The sequence below is a fragment of the Macrobrachium nipponense genome, chromosome 6, assembly GCF_015104395.2.
Source record: "Macrobrachium nipponense isolate FS-2020 chromosome 6, ASM1510439v2, whole genome shotgun sequence".
NCBI classification, from domain to species: Eukaryota; Metazoa; Arthropoda; class Malacostraca; order Decapoda; family Palaemonidae; genus Macrobrachium; species Macrobrachium nipponense.
Genome location: NC_061108.1, coordinates 127,385,075 through 127,398,601, shown reverse-complemented (window position 1 = coordinate 127,398,601; position 13,527 = coordinate 127,385,075). Strand labels below are relative to the sequence as shown.

General features: G+C 38.0%; 1 protein-coding gene across 3 annotated transcripts in view; it reads right to left on the bottom strand.

Annotated features, from left to right (window-relative positions):
- LOC135216159 (uncharacterized) overlaps positions 1–13,527 on the bottom strand; it is a 109,919-nt gene that overhangs the window by 24,664 nt on the left and 71,728 nt on the right. For all 3 annotated transcript variants that reach the window (XM_064251272.1, XM_064251274.1, XM_064251275.1), the window contains exons 4-8: positions 9,449–9,649; positions 8,481–9,050; positions 5,467–5,561; positions 3,323–4,547; positions 1,876–2,058 (exon numbers count right to left, since the gene is read on the bottom strand). In XM_064251272.1, the coding sequence (XP_064107342.1) occupies positions 1,876–2,058; positions 3,323–4,547; positions 5,467–5,561; positions 8,481–9,050; positions 9,449–9,649 (2,274 nt within the window). The remainder of the gene's footprint in view (positions 1–1,875; positions 2,059–3,322; positions 4,548–5,466; positions 5,562–8,480; positions 9,051–9,448; positions 9,650–13,527) is intronic.

Below are 13,527 nucleotides of genomic sequence, written 5' to 3'. Positions count from 1 at the left end.
GACAAGGAAAACATCTTGCTAACATAAAGACGAAGAAAATTCGCTCTAATATGATTACAGGATATCATAATATGTGCAATATTAGCGTAGTTAGTGAAGAGAGAGGGAGGGTTGCGTAGTAAGTAAACGGCCCCTTCTTGCCTGAAGCACACGTCACACTGTCCCCCAGGCTACGATCTTCGAGCAAAGGGATCTTAATTTATGATAAATAACATAGTTTTGGTTTATTAATACCCAAAAAGGAATATGAAATTCATAATAATCCAGATTTCACCTCATGACATTCTCTTGCATTTACGTTTGTTTATTTTTGTTTCGGCAAAATTTCATCATGCCAAAACGGAAAATACTAGGAAAACATCTAGCTAACATACAGAAGAAGAAAATTCGCTGTAATAAGCAGAGTTACTGAAGGAGAGAGAGAGAGAGTTGCGTAGGAAGGAGTGGCCCGTCTTGCCTGACGCAGTGCCCCAAGGGATCATCATTTATGATTAAATTATGATAAATAAAATAGTTTTGGTTTATTAATACACAAAAAAGAAATATACATTCATAATAATCATTATTTATTAACATTGTCGTTATAAAAATACGAAGAAAAACTTTGAACGCCCGTATCTCAAAACTATAGTTATTGACCTTCAAAATCTATCTTCTCACTTAGTTTTAAAGCTATAACATTGGAATTTGGTATATAACTCAGAAAGACGTTATAGAACAATCAAATGAAGCCCTTTTTACAATTTTTGTTTCGTCTTTTTTTTTTTTTTTTTTTTTATAAATTTTGTTTTCCTAATTTATAGGGTTTATTTTTTTACCATAATGAAAAATTCATATCTAGCAAAAAAAAAATGACTTTTAGAAAAAAACTCCTCATTTGATTGGAGATCTACATCAGGTCTATATATGGTAGTAATCCCAGGTCTTAATATTAAATATCAAGGGAGGAGATAGAATTTGAAAAATGGTTATTTTCGGGATAAATCGCCCTGGCGTCACAAAACCGAAGGTCAGAGGCGAAAATCATATGCGGTTTGGAGATGTCCCAAGTCACCTTATTAAGTGGTATGAATACCAAAGTCCTGTCCTTAAAGAATGGCATTAGCCGGCCGGGCCCCTTAAAGGCGGTAAGAAAATACCTAACGGGGTCAAGAGTTAATGAGGGGTATGTGGGTGGCTCCACATGTCTCGTGACCAAGCACAGGTGCCAATAGTCCCTTGCGTACACAATTATTTTAAACTTTACCGGTTTCCAGCTGGCGCTGAGTATTTATCCTAATATTAAGACAGAAGGTTTGTTTCATATATGAACAAACACAACTTAGCCAACTTGGTTGAAAATCACCCCCAAACCCCCGGGTCCATACCTTTAACCATTTAAGTCTAAACCATGGAATGACTTCTAACATCTAGCTAAAATAGTTACTGTACTTGAAACAGTAACATCTGAGCTCACTTAATAAGGATACGAAGTTCTCATTCCTATGCAAAGTATGCCTACAAGCAAAAAGGTAGCAAGAACTCATTTTTGTTCAATTCCATAACTGTTTCCACATGGTTATTTTCATAAAATATGATCGCTTTCTGGTGGAAATCTATAGATGACCCCCCTTGTCATGAATTGTTACTGTAATGACCATGTCATTGTCTAAGGCCAGGAATATGCAACATCTTTACCCCAACAGTACCTTTGATTGTTAAGAGGAATAAAGTGTAAGAGGAATAGTGTGGCTATGGCTATAAACAATGACATACAGAACACCATTTCCAATGTGAAAGCCTTTGACAATATAGTCAGACATCAATCCCACAACAAATGGAATGTGCCCAATACCAAGGGTCAGTGGTGGTTGTAGGAGAGAAATGAAGACTTACCACTTCCTCTTCTGGTGTAAGGTCAACTGGATCTGCTTCTATGTTCATCGTCTCTTGATTGAAGGTCACAACATAATCTGTTATGACAACCTGACTTGGTATCATATCACATGATTCACCAATCTTCACTCGGACAAACTCCTCAAACTGCTTTGTAAGATTTGAGAAGCAACCTTCACAAACCTGAAAGAATATACAGAATCATTTAGAAACACATACATCAAAAGCTGATTTGAAAAACAAATGTGATTTCTCTTGCAAAACACATTACTTTGTATATAAAAAGGTCATCACAACAGTTGTTTTGATAGCAAAAAGGAAAATAAAAAAGTCCTATGAAAATTACCTACACATAGTACATAGATTTGAGGAGTTCTCTCTCTCTCCTGAATGACAATCTCCTGAAGCTTACTTCATTCCCTTGTACTCCACCTCAATTTCCCATCCAACACTTTCAAATGTCCTTCCACTTCATTACTTACACCTCGATTTTATTTTTACTAACAACTAAGGCCATATTTAAATTCCTATTAGTTACATACATGTATCAATGATAATGGCTAATCCCATATGGTTTCATCACTGCTGACAAAGTAAATTACACTTAAATTCAGTTTAAAAAGTTTAAAAACTTGATATTATCATCTTGGCAACACTGCAGTAGAGTGGCTTCCATCTTCAGTAAGAAGCATTCAGGATTATCAACTGTTAATGACATTATAACAAACAATGAAGATCTTTAGATATAACAACTTTGAAGAACTGGTGTGTTATTTATTTTAATTAAATATTTTACCTACAGACAACTTTACTTCAAGCTTAGGCCCCTTCTGAGAATTGCCAGATGTCACTTAACTAAAACATGTCAATTCCATAAATGATCACTATACATATGTCCAGTGATTTAGAAATGTTACTTCAGTTTAGTGGGTAACTATATGCATCATTTACTCTTGGAAAAGAACATTCTTCCAGACTCATTTGGCTTAATGAATTAACTACCTCATTCTCCTACTTAATCTACTTCAGTTCCACTCTTGTAGATCACATGAGATTTACAAAGACAAAGATCAGTGGAGTTTAAGGTCAAAATATTAAAGTATATAATTAAACAATTTTACCAAAGAGTAACTTCATTATGCAATAATGAAAAGGTAATAAATATATTTTTCTACTCTGAGAAAAATGAAGTACAAAAAGGTAAGACAAAATTCTTGATGACAGGTGAAAATGTTAACTAGCTATTATAACAAAACTTGGGTAACCTCTACTTGAAATGGCAAAAGAGGTTGCACTTGTAATGAGGGACTTCCCTTCCAGAGTTTGTCTGATAATGATCAGAGTAAAGAGCAATGTCTGACATGAAACTTAAAAATACAGTGCTGACAGTTGATCGATAAGTAAATTAAGGTCTGTATCAGTACCTTACTGCCATTGGAAAACTTACCTTGCCTTCTTCTTTTTCCTTGGCTGTCAATCTAACAGGAGCAATACTCAAGGATGCTAGAACCCAGCGAACAGGAACCTGAAGTGATGGAGGTTTTATATCTTCACGTAGATTATGCCACATGGATAAGGGTCTATGAAAGAAATATGCACACACCACACATCGACCACTAACAATACCCTCATTTTCCTTTTTAGTTTTAATTTCTTTAACTTTCTTTGCACAATTTGACCAATTGGGAGGCAACACTGCATTAAGTAGAAACTGAAATGCAGAACTTGGTGGACTTTCATTGGAACAACTAATTTTATATCCTCCATTTGGCTGATTATGTACAAGTAAAGTTCTTCCATCAAATGCTTCTTTGGGGAGACTCCTTCGCATATCACTTAATACCACTTTGGATTCTTGCATTTTTGAGAGTGGAAAATAAAACTGGCAATTCCTGTTTACTTCATAATATTTTTTCTCATTTACTGGCAGAACTGCATCAGGACCATCACCATCCACACCACCAAACTGACTCACTCCTCTATTTACTACAAGAACCTCTTTAACACTACAAATGGCTGGAATTTCCTTTCTACTTTCACTGCTCACAATCCCTTTTTTACTGTCACTGCTAGTAAGTAAGTTTTGTTTCTTCTCACTCTGAGGATGGTTGAAGTTCCCCTTAGTTCTTACGGATTGGGCAGCACTTGGCACCTTATGATTTACCACAGGTTTCTTCCTCTTTCCATCAATATTGCTTTCACTTGACACACCATGCTTTGGTGTTACATGTTCAGCAGCACCTAACCCTCTTTCATAACTTAGATTATTTGAGTCATAAGAAAAGTCATCAGAACTACTTGAATCAAAAGTCTTTCCATATTTGTTATTGGTTTTAATGGTAGAATACTTCCCATGTTTCTTCTTTGTGGATGACCGAGGCCCAGGAATGGAATCCCGAATTTTTTCTGCACCAATATTATTTACTTTTTGTTTTTTTTGTTCATTTGCATGGTGCAAATCATTTTTCCCTTTGACAAGCAATTTACTTGTATTACTGTCATTACTAGAAGCAGTTTTGTGGTTATCTTTATCGAGACCATTCTTTCTGATGTTCTGAGCGTCTACCCCACACAAGTCTTCTTTACGCATCATTCTCACTTTTATTTTTGAAAAATTGACTTGAGAAGCATCAATGTTCTTTTGCCTGGCTATTCTCTCCACAACCTGACGTCTGAAACAACAAAAAGCAATTGTAACAACAACAACAAAAAAGCAATTGAGAGCAATAAAGAGTTTCCAGGCATATGTAAGCCAGCTTACAGTACAGGCAGTAAGTAGTCCGTGCCATAACTCTGTTACCAGCACCTTATGGTGCCAATAACCGAAACTTGGCCTGTTATGGCTCTCTAAATCTCCCATAAAACCGGATCGCCATTAACCGAGTCTGCCGATAACCGTGGAATGCCTGTATTAAATCAATTTGTCAGTCTGATAACGCTCAGATTTTTATCATACAACCCATTACTTCTAAACAGTAGCCATTGTTTAACAGTACAGTAACAATACATACAGGTACTTTTCAGTCTATTTCTCACACAGTCTATTTCTCACACTAATTCAAGTAGAGGATAGTATAATCACCTGCTAGTGCATTCCCATAAAAATGAGTCATTACTGTCTCAACATTCACCAAGTATATTAAGACTCTCCTATTGCAATCAGAACAATGGCTGCTAAAGAAATTTAATCAAATATACTTGCCTAATTATTTTTACTGCTTGAAAAGGTTACAAATAAGAGGCTTACCTCACCTATGAAATTAAATGCCCTTGAAAATTCCTCCTCTTCATAGCCACATAAATTTACACCATCAATGTCAAAGTTCAGTATTTTAAGTTTACAGTTCTATAATGGTGTGGAGTACTATCACTCATTTGCATAAAATAGCTACACACTTTTCTTAACTGACAGACTTTAATCCATCAGGAAAAAAACAAGAATACTAATAATCCACCCACTCATTCTGACTCAAAAAAGCCTTGACAAAAACAATTAAAAGTAGTGTACTCAAGAATGTCTACACAAATGTGAAGGTGAACAGTCAAGACATTTTTATTCAAAGCAACTTCCATTAAATATCTAACACTTACCTAAAACCAGATGATACCATGCCAAAACATAAATTGCACACTTGACAGGCTAGCCGTGCCTTTTCACTGGTGTTCGCAAGTGATGTCTCCAGCATCTTAAATCATATAAAAAAAATCATATCAGGTAACATTCAAGAATGGTTAATGTACTCCAGTACCTTACATTTTCTTGGGCTTCTACTAATAAATACATTCATTGCATTATTACCTGGCTAATAAATATTAAGTACATTCATTGCATTATCACGTGGCTAATAAATAAGTCTTTTAGCCAGGTGATAATAAATAAGTCTTTTAAAGTGAAATTATGTAAATATTTATTGAAAATAAAGTTTAGTTTATACTTAAAAAGTAATTACCTACATAGCTATCTATAGTGTCTGACTAGTACGAAAATAACAATTTGTCCATCTGATTGGGACCAATTCATAAGGAGGCGGCAAGCATGCCTCTTATGAACAGCAAGCAAGAACGAGTTTCTACTTCAAGAGCTAAATATAAGGTCACAGGTTTGTCTCTTGTTGGCGTCCACTCCCCCCCTTGTTAGGGGAGTGGTAGATAACCGCTCCTATCCCTACTGAAAGGGATAGGACGGAGCTCAGTCACGTACCTTACCTGCATCTGCCTCCTGTCCAGCATAGTGACGACTGCGGCCCTCTGCCCACAGGTAGAGGGGAGAAAAGCGGAGGAAGAGAAGCCAGTCACACACTCTTTCACTTGTCCATTCATGCAGTCACACAAGGATGCGATGCTGTTCTGTCCACTCGGGAGCTAGGTAAGCTACACAACTTGTTGAGCAGCCACCAAGGGTTGCAGGGAGAATGTGTCCAAGGACCTGTGGGCGATATCCCGAAGATAAAACGATGTGAAGGTGGTCTGGTTGGCCAAAACCCCTGCCTTCAGCACCTGTGCTACATAGAAGTTCTTGCGGAACGCAAGGGTTGGACCAATACCTCTGACTTCGTGGGCTCTCGGATAAAGGGTACTGCTGTCGTCACTCCTATCCACAGCGTATGCCTTCCTGATCACCTCACGAAGCCAGAAAGAAAGTGTTCTTGGACACCTCCTTCTTGGTAACCCCGGTGCTAACGAAGAGGTGTCAACACTCAGGCCTGAGGTGCCAAGTTCTCTTCAGATAGCACCGAAGTGCCCTCACAGGACAAAGCAGCATCTCATCCGCATCATCGTCGGTGAAGTCCTTCAAAGGGGGGATCGTGAATGACTCGAACCAGTCGTCAGGGATCGAAGGATTCTGAGTCTTCGCTACGAAGTTCGGGACGAAATCGAGCGTCACAGGTCCCCATCCCCTCGTGTGTTTTACATGGAAGGAAAGACCATGAAGTTCCTCTACTCTCTTCGCCGACGCCAGGGCCAGCAAGACGGTCTTGAGGGTCAGATCCCTGTCTGACAAATCTCGGAGTGGCTTGAAGGGTCTTCGAGTCAAACTCCTAAGGACGAGAGTCACGTCCCACCCTGGGGGCCCAAGTTCCCTGGGTGGGCAAGACCTCTCGAAGCTCTTCATAAGGAGGGAGATCTCCATCGAGGTGGAGATATCCACTCGCCAATTTAAGAACTAGGGCCAGGGCAGCTCTGTAGCCTTTAACTGCAGAGACGGAGAGGAGCTTCTCTCGGCGAAGGAAGACAAGGAAATCCACTACCTGCTGAAGAGTGGCCCGGAGAGGAGAGAGACCCCGTCCACGACACCAACCACAGAAGACGGACCACTTCCCCTGGTACACAGCTGCAGAGGACTGCCTGAGGTACCCAGCCATCTCTGTTGCTGCTCGGCGAGAAAACCCTCTTGCTCGCAAGAAATGGTGGACAACAGCTCTCTACAAAGATGGTAGCAAATTCAATGTCTGCATTTTATTACACTACTCGGTAATGGTGTAGCGAATGCAGTTATTATTACAGTAGGTCTCTTAATTTAAGCGGTCGTACTAGTTAGAAACTATAATAATTACTTGGACAGTTACTATATATAAAACCCCTAATTATAACAACATTGTCATTCATCTATTTTTGAAGAACCTAACCCAACTGTAAAGGTTGCCTTAAAGATAAATAACAAACTATTAAATGAGACCAGTCAGTCTACTATTAAAAAAAAAAAGGGGGAGGTTTCTTTAGTGTCTTTACTCAGTTTCAACTTTTGAGTTTCAATGATTCCCTTGTATATTTAGGACTATCATTCCACTTTGTGAAAGGTGTGTGGCACAGAAACTTATACCATAAAAGGCAAGATTTGTATGAGAGAGAGAGAGAGAGAGAGAGAGAGAGAGAGAGAGAGAGAGAGAGAGAGAGAGAGAGAGAGAGAGAGAGAGAGAGAGAGAGAGAGAAACTATAATCATAACTGAAAGATCTAGATTTCAAAGTGAATATTGGAAAAAGGAAAGTTTGAAAAGTTGGACAGGTAGTTGGAGGGAGAAAAAAAAAAATAAATAAATAGGATGCCACCTACAATGCAGATATCCAAGTTACAATCCTACACTTTCATAACTATTATGATCCTGTCATAATAGTTCAAGAAACTGGACAACTACAGAGAACAATTAAAACAAAAATGACAGACCACACCAGGCACACTAGCAACATCCCATTTTGAAGACTATATACCCAAAAGATCTTTGCAAACTTTGACATCCCCAGCCTTTACTAAGTATAGTTTGGTTGAACTAATACACAGTGATGAGATAATGGCTATTTTACCCAAACATTTCCCAGGTAGCTTGACCATTTTTTTGGACTGAAATCCGAGTAACTTGACATATGCAACAAAGCACAACCTGCATTATACTGATTTGATATACCAAACAAATTTTTTGTACCAGGGAAAAAAATATAAGGGTACAATTTTCATCCTTTTAACCACTTAAAATCAAACTTTTAACATTGAATTACATATTCAAAACCATACTTGTTTTCAACATTCTACCATGAAAGAAAAAGTTTAATGGTCCACCGCTTTCTGTCTTGAAAACATTCTGACTAAACACTGAAATGTTGTTACTTACTTGCAAAGCCATTGATACAGTGACACTTTCCAGTCCAGTAAGTGAGCTGCTAAGGGTATGCCACCAAGTATCCGGCTTCCCAGTAAAAGTCCTCCCACATATGTTGCAAGTTCTTGAATTCATATCTTCGCAAGAATCAACATTTTCAATCTTCTTCCCATCAGCACTGACTTGCAAAGATATCTCACCCGGCAAAGCAGATTCAGCCTGACTAGATTTTTCACCATCATTTTCTAGAAGGTGGCGATGGTGTCTCTTTGGAAGCATAACATTTTTCTTTTTGCGATGTGACTCTGTAACTTTAGATCCTTGTTCACTATTGTTAATATTCATCTTGTTACTGTCTTTTGATGGACTTTCTATCTTCATGTCAACTACAAAGTTACCATGTTCATCCTGTGAAATTCGAAGGCCTTCCTCTTCCTCCACTTCAGCATCAACTCTGTTAACTTCTATTCTATTGTTGGCATCTACAGTGCCTCTCACATCAACATCAACAGAGGCACTACAAACAGTGTCACTTGTCATAATTTTGTAGCATTCTGCAAGTGCAGGTGGTAAAAGTTTTGCCTGAAATATAAAGTCAGCAGCTGTAAATTCAAGGTGTAATCAAAATACATAATACATAATGAAAAGTAAATAATTTTTAGTAAAAATTAGCCAGGACAAAATTCTTCTTGTAGCAAATAAAGATAGATGTAAAACTGCTAATTTACAGATCTTTGAAAAAAACCTGTAACTTATAAGACATTTAGAATTAATGTCAACCTGTGGTTCTGTATTTGGTTAAGCTCAAAATGCTCTCTAAAATATTTTTAGAGGGATTTTTTTAAACCACTTATGGCTAACCGCAACATAACAAATATGCAAACTTACATAATTTCTGAAATATCCAAGTTTTCCGTAACGTATCTATGTGAAAAGTATTAAGGTTTAAATAATGTAGGAAAATTTACATCTGAACTTACAATTTCTGCAGCATGTTCATCAGGTGTTGCTCTGTGGATTGGTTGCTTCTTTTTAGATGCCTTTCCATCTGAGGGAGACTCTATTGAAGTACCTTTAGCAAGCTTGTTCTTGTAATTCCTGCGTATGGTATAAAAACACTTGTTACAAACAAACCGCTTCGCCTTTACCTCTGGTGCTATACGACGAGCCAAGCCAAGAAACTGTTAAAAAATAAATAAAAAGTAGACATTAATATTTGTCCACATCATTCTGATTCGACTTCAGATATTAAAGACGTCACCTGGATTTGCAATTTAAAAATGGAATTCAAACCTACTCATGTAGAAACCTTCTATAGAAAAACCCAACTTATATATTATGCTAATCACTGGATTGTTTCTGTAGAAAATAATTTTATTTCTGGTATATGTAACAACTATCATTATATTCAGTAGTTTAACCTCATTACAAATCTGTGACAGGGTTTTACTACCACCTAAATGGAGAGTAAATCTTTTATATTATGTTTTTATATTAATTCCTTAGTTAACATTTTCTAACCTGCTGTTCAGTAGCTCCATACCAGCCCCAAAAAAGAACATTACTCCTTTGGCCAGGCTGCAGGTTTGAATTTTGGCCTAGCCTAACTCCTTTCTTTCTCTATAAAAATGAATAATCTACCCACCTGTACGCTTTCTCCAACTCCAGTACACTCCAGAAATCACCTTAAAACACCAGCACCACAAGACTTACGACCCAAAAAACAACTCCTACCAGACAGAGAGCTCTCCCCTACCAACCACACACCACCAACACGTGCTTTCTACTGCCCCGTGTTATTGTTTACATCCGGCCGACGCCGCCGCCATCTTGTCTATGACATCACAGCCTATGACGTCACAACACAACTTAAATACATCAACAGACACCTTCTAGAATCTACCACATGTTGTCTATATATAGGACACCCACCATATTTCAACAATGCATAAAATACCCATAACAATTATACAATACATAATCACACTTATCTATACCCATAACAATTATACAATATATAATCACACTTATCTCTTTCTCCCTCCCCTCCGACTGTTTCCTAACCTAGTATTCCCTCTTAATTTCCTTCGTCCTCCAACTCTTTACCCTCTACATAATTTCTAATACATTCCCCTGAAACTCCTGCTTTAGTTAATACATCAGCCACTTGCTCCTTTCCTTTTATCCATCTCACCTCCTTTATTTCCCCGGATTCAATGGTTTCCCTTATTGCAGCAATATCTATTTTTAATCTCTTGCTACTTACACCAGTGCTCGATTTGATGGCGGTCATTAGTGTTTTTACTATCAGTGTTAACCAAGGCTTCTAAATTTCTCCCTCCTACTACCTCTTCCCACAAATGCTTGAAATATATCAATCCTTCTACAGCTTCCCCAACACTCAGGGCTTCAGCCTCAATGGTGGATTTTGCCACTCTCCTGGATTTCCTAGACTTCCACCATATGGGACTTCTCCTCTTCCCATCTGTCAAAGAAATAATATAACCCAGTTGAGTATGGCCATCTTCTATGTTTCCAAATGAAGCGTCTGCATAGGCTTCCCAATAAACCCTTTCTTCATCTCACTTATTGTAACTTCGCCCATCATGCTCTTAGTTTTTCTCACAATTTTAATAAGTTTCTTCATATCCTGAGTTGTTCCTTCTTTAAATGCTTTACTTAATTCGCTAATATCATATGATATTTCTGGCATCGTGTGTAGTGATACCCAATTCAGCTGTCCTACCACTGATCTGTACTCTGTTAACTCTTTTTGTTCTAGCACTCTATTACCCGTATATCTTCTAGCCTCTGGTTCTCTTATGGAATTTATATACTGCCACTGATTAAGGGAAAATCTATTCTCCTTCTGCTCTATTACTACTCCTATATACTTGAACCTTTTACTCTCTTGTTCTCCTACTTGCAATTTCCCTTTCAATCTCCCAATCGTTTCCTTTAAGAATCCTTCAGTTCCTCCGTAGCAAAAATCATCTACGTGTGTACACAAAATGCCTTCCAATTTATTGTTCTTTTTCCAAAAGAATATATTAGGTTCTAGTCTACTTCTCTCACCTTGAAGCTCCTTCACTACTTTCACCACTTTACAATACCATGCTTTTGCTGCATCCTTGAGCCCATAGACTGTTTTCTTCAACTTCCATAATCCCCTCCAACCATCTTCCCTTGGTGGCTTCAAGTACACTTCTCTTTGTATCTCGTCACCTTGTAAATATGCAGTTTTGACATCCAATGTATAACAATTCCAATTTTTCACCTTTATTATGGTTAGACAGAATTTTAAAATTTCAGCATTGCATGTGGGAGCATCCTTTTCCCACTCAGCCATTTCTTCTTCAAACCCTCTAGCTACCAATCTTGCTTTACATATCCTTTCCCCCCCTTTTATCTTTTCAGTTACTATCCATCTTGTAGATATAGCTTTTTGTCCAACATCATTTACCTCCTCATATACCTGGTTATCTCTCCAACTTAGAAGTTCTTTTTCTTTAGCTTCCATTATGCTTCTATTTTCAAATCCCAGCAACACCACCTCCTCTTCATCTTCAATTTTTTCTACCTGACTATAATCCCTCAAGTTAACCCACCCTTTGTCACCTGACTGTGAGTCTCGTATATTGTACGAATCAGCCCATGCTTGGCTTGATCTTTTTCCTGCAAGACCTAAAATAGTCCATTCTTCTACTTGTCCTGTATCATTGTTTATAGCCCTAACTCTATTTCCCTTTTTGAATTTTGGTATCTCTTCCATTAACTCGCTTTCTATTGACCCACTTTGCCCGTTATCTTCCACTGTTTCCTCTATCACCTCTCTTTCTATAGTCTCTTCTGTGTCTGCATTCCTTCTCTCGCCCATTATCTCCTCTCCTTCCAGCCAATCTACTTTCCCTTCATTTGGGCCATCTGACCTACCTTTCACCCATGGGATTTATCTATTCTAGCCGATATCTCTTCTGTATCTGGTGATCGTCGGTTGAATCCTTGTCACATGTATCCTAGCTACTTCTTTTAAAGAATCCCATGTTTGACTATTATTGTTTTCCCCGATACTCCCACTACCTGAGCAGGTCCTCTCCATTCATTTTCATTTTCCCTCTTATAGAATACCTCATCTCCTACCACTGCTTCTTCAAATTTATGTTCTCTGATGTTTTTGTTTAGCGCTATTCTTATTTTATTACAGGACTCATTTTTTATAAATGCTTCTCTGGCCTTGTGCATTGCATTCAGTGTGTCCCTTACCATACCCTCTTCCATCCCTTTTTCTCTGCTTGCAGGACTAGAACTTTCTTCTCCTATTAGGTTAGGCAGTGAAGGGTTTTTTCCAAATACTAATTGGTTGGGAGAGAAACCTCCATTATTCATTAAACAGTTCCTAGCACTCACTACCCATTTCAAAGCTAGGGACCAATCTACTTCCTCTTCCTCCATCATCTTCCTTACACTTCCCTTGATCATGCCTACGGTCTTTTCACATAATCCGTTGCTCCACGGGAGATTCTGATGCTGTGGCTAATACTTTAATATTCCATTTTTCTGCCATCCTCCTTACTTTTTCATTTTGAAATTCTCCCCCATTATCTGACAATATTTTGGAGGGTGCTCCAAATATAGCAAACCAGCACTCAAAAAGTATCTTTATTATAGTTTCTGGTTTCTTATCTTTTATCCAACAGGCCTGACAATATCTCGTTGCCATATCCACTATTACCAAGAACTTTCTCTCTTCTATCTCTCCCACATCCATCGCTACGACTTCATTGAACGTTTTACTCCAAGAAAAGCCTACTACCGGTTTGGCGGGGTTTCTTTTGTATTTTTTACAAACCTCACAATTTTTAATCAGTTCCGTTAGTAACTTTCTTATTTCCTCTTTTTCTTTTTCGATTAACCCATTACTCCATTGTGCTTCCTCTGTTAGCTTCCATATTTTATCTCCACTTCCATGACCAAACTGTAAAGTAATTTCTTCATTGTGTTCTTAATTTCCTCGGATTCTTTCCCTTCCAACCCTCCAGTAATAATTCTTCTACCTTCC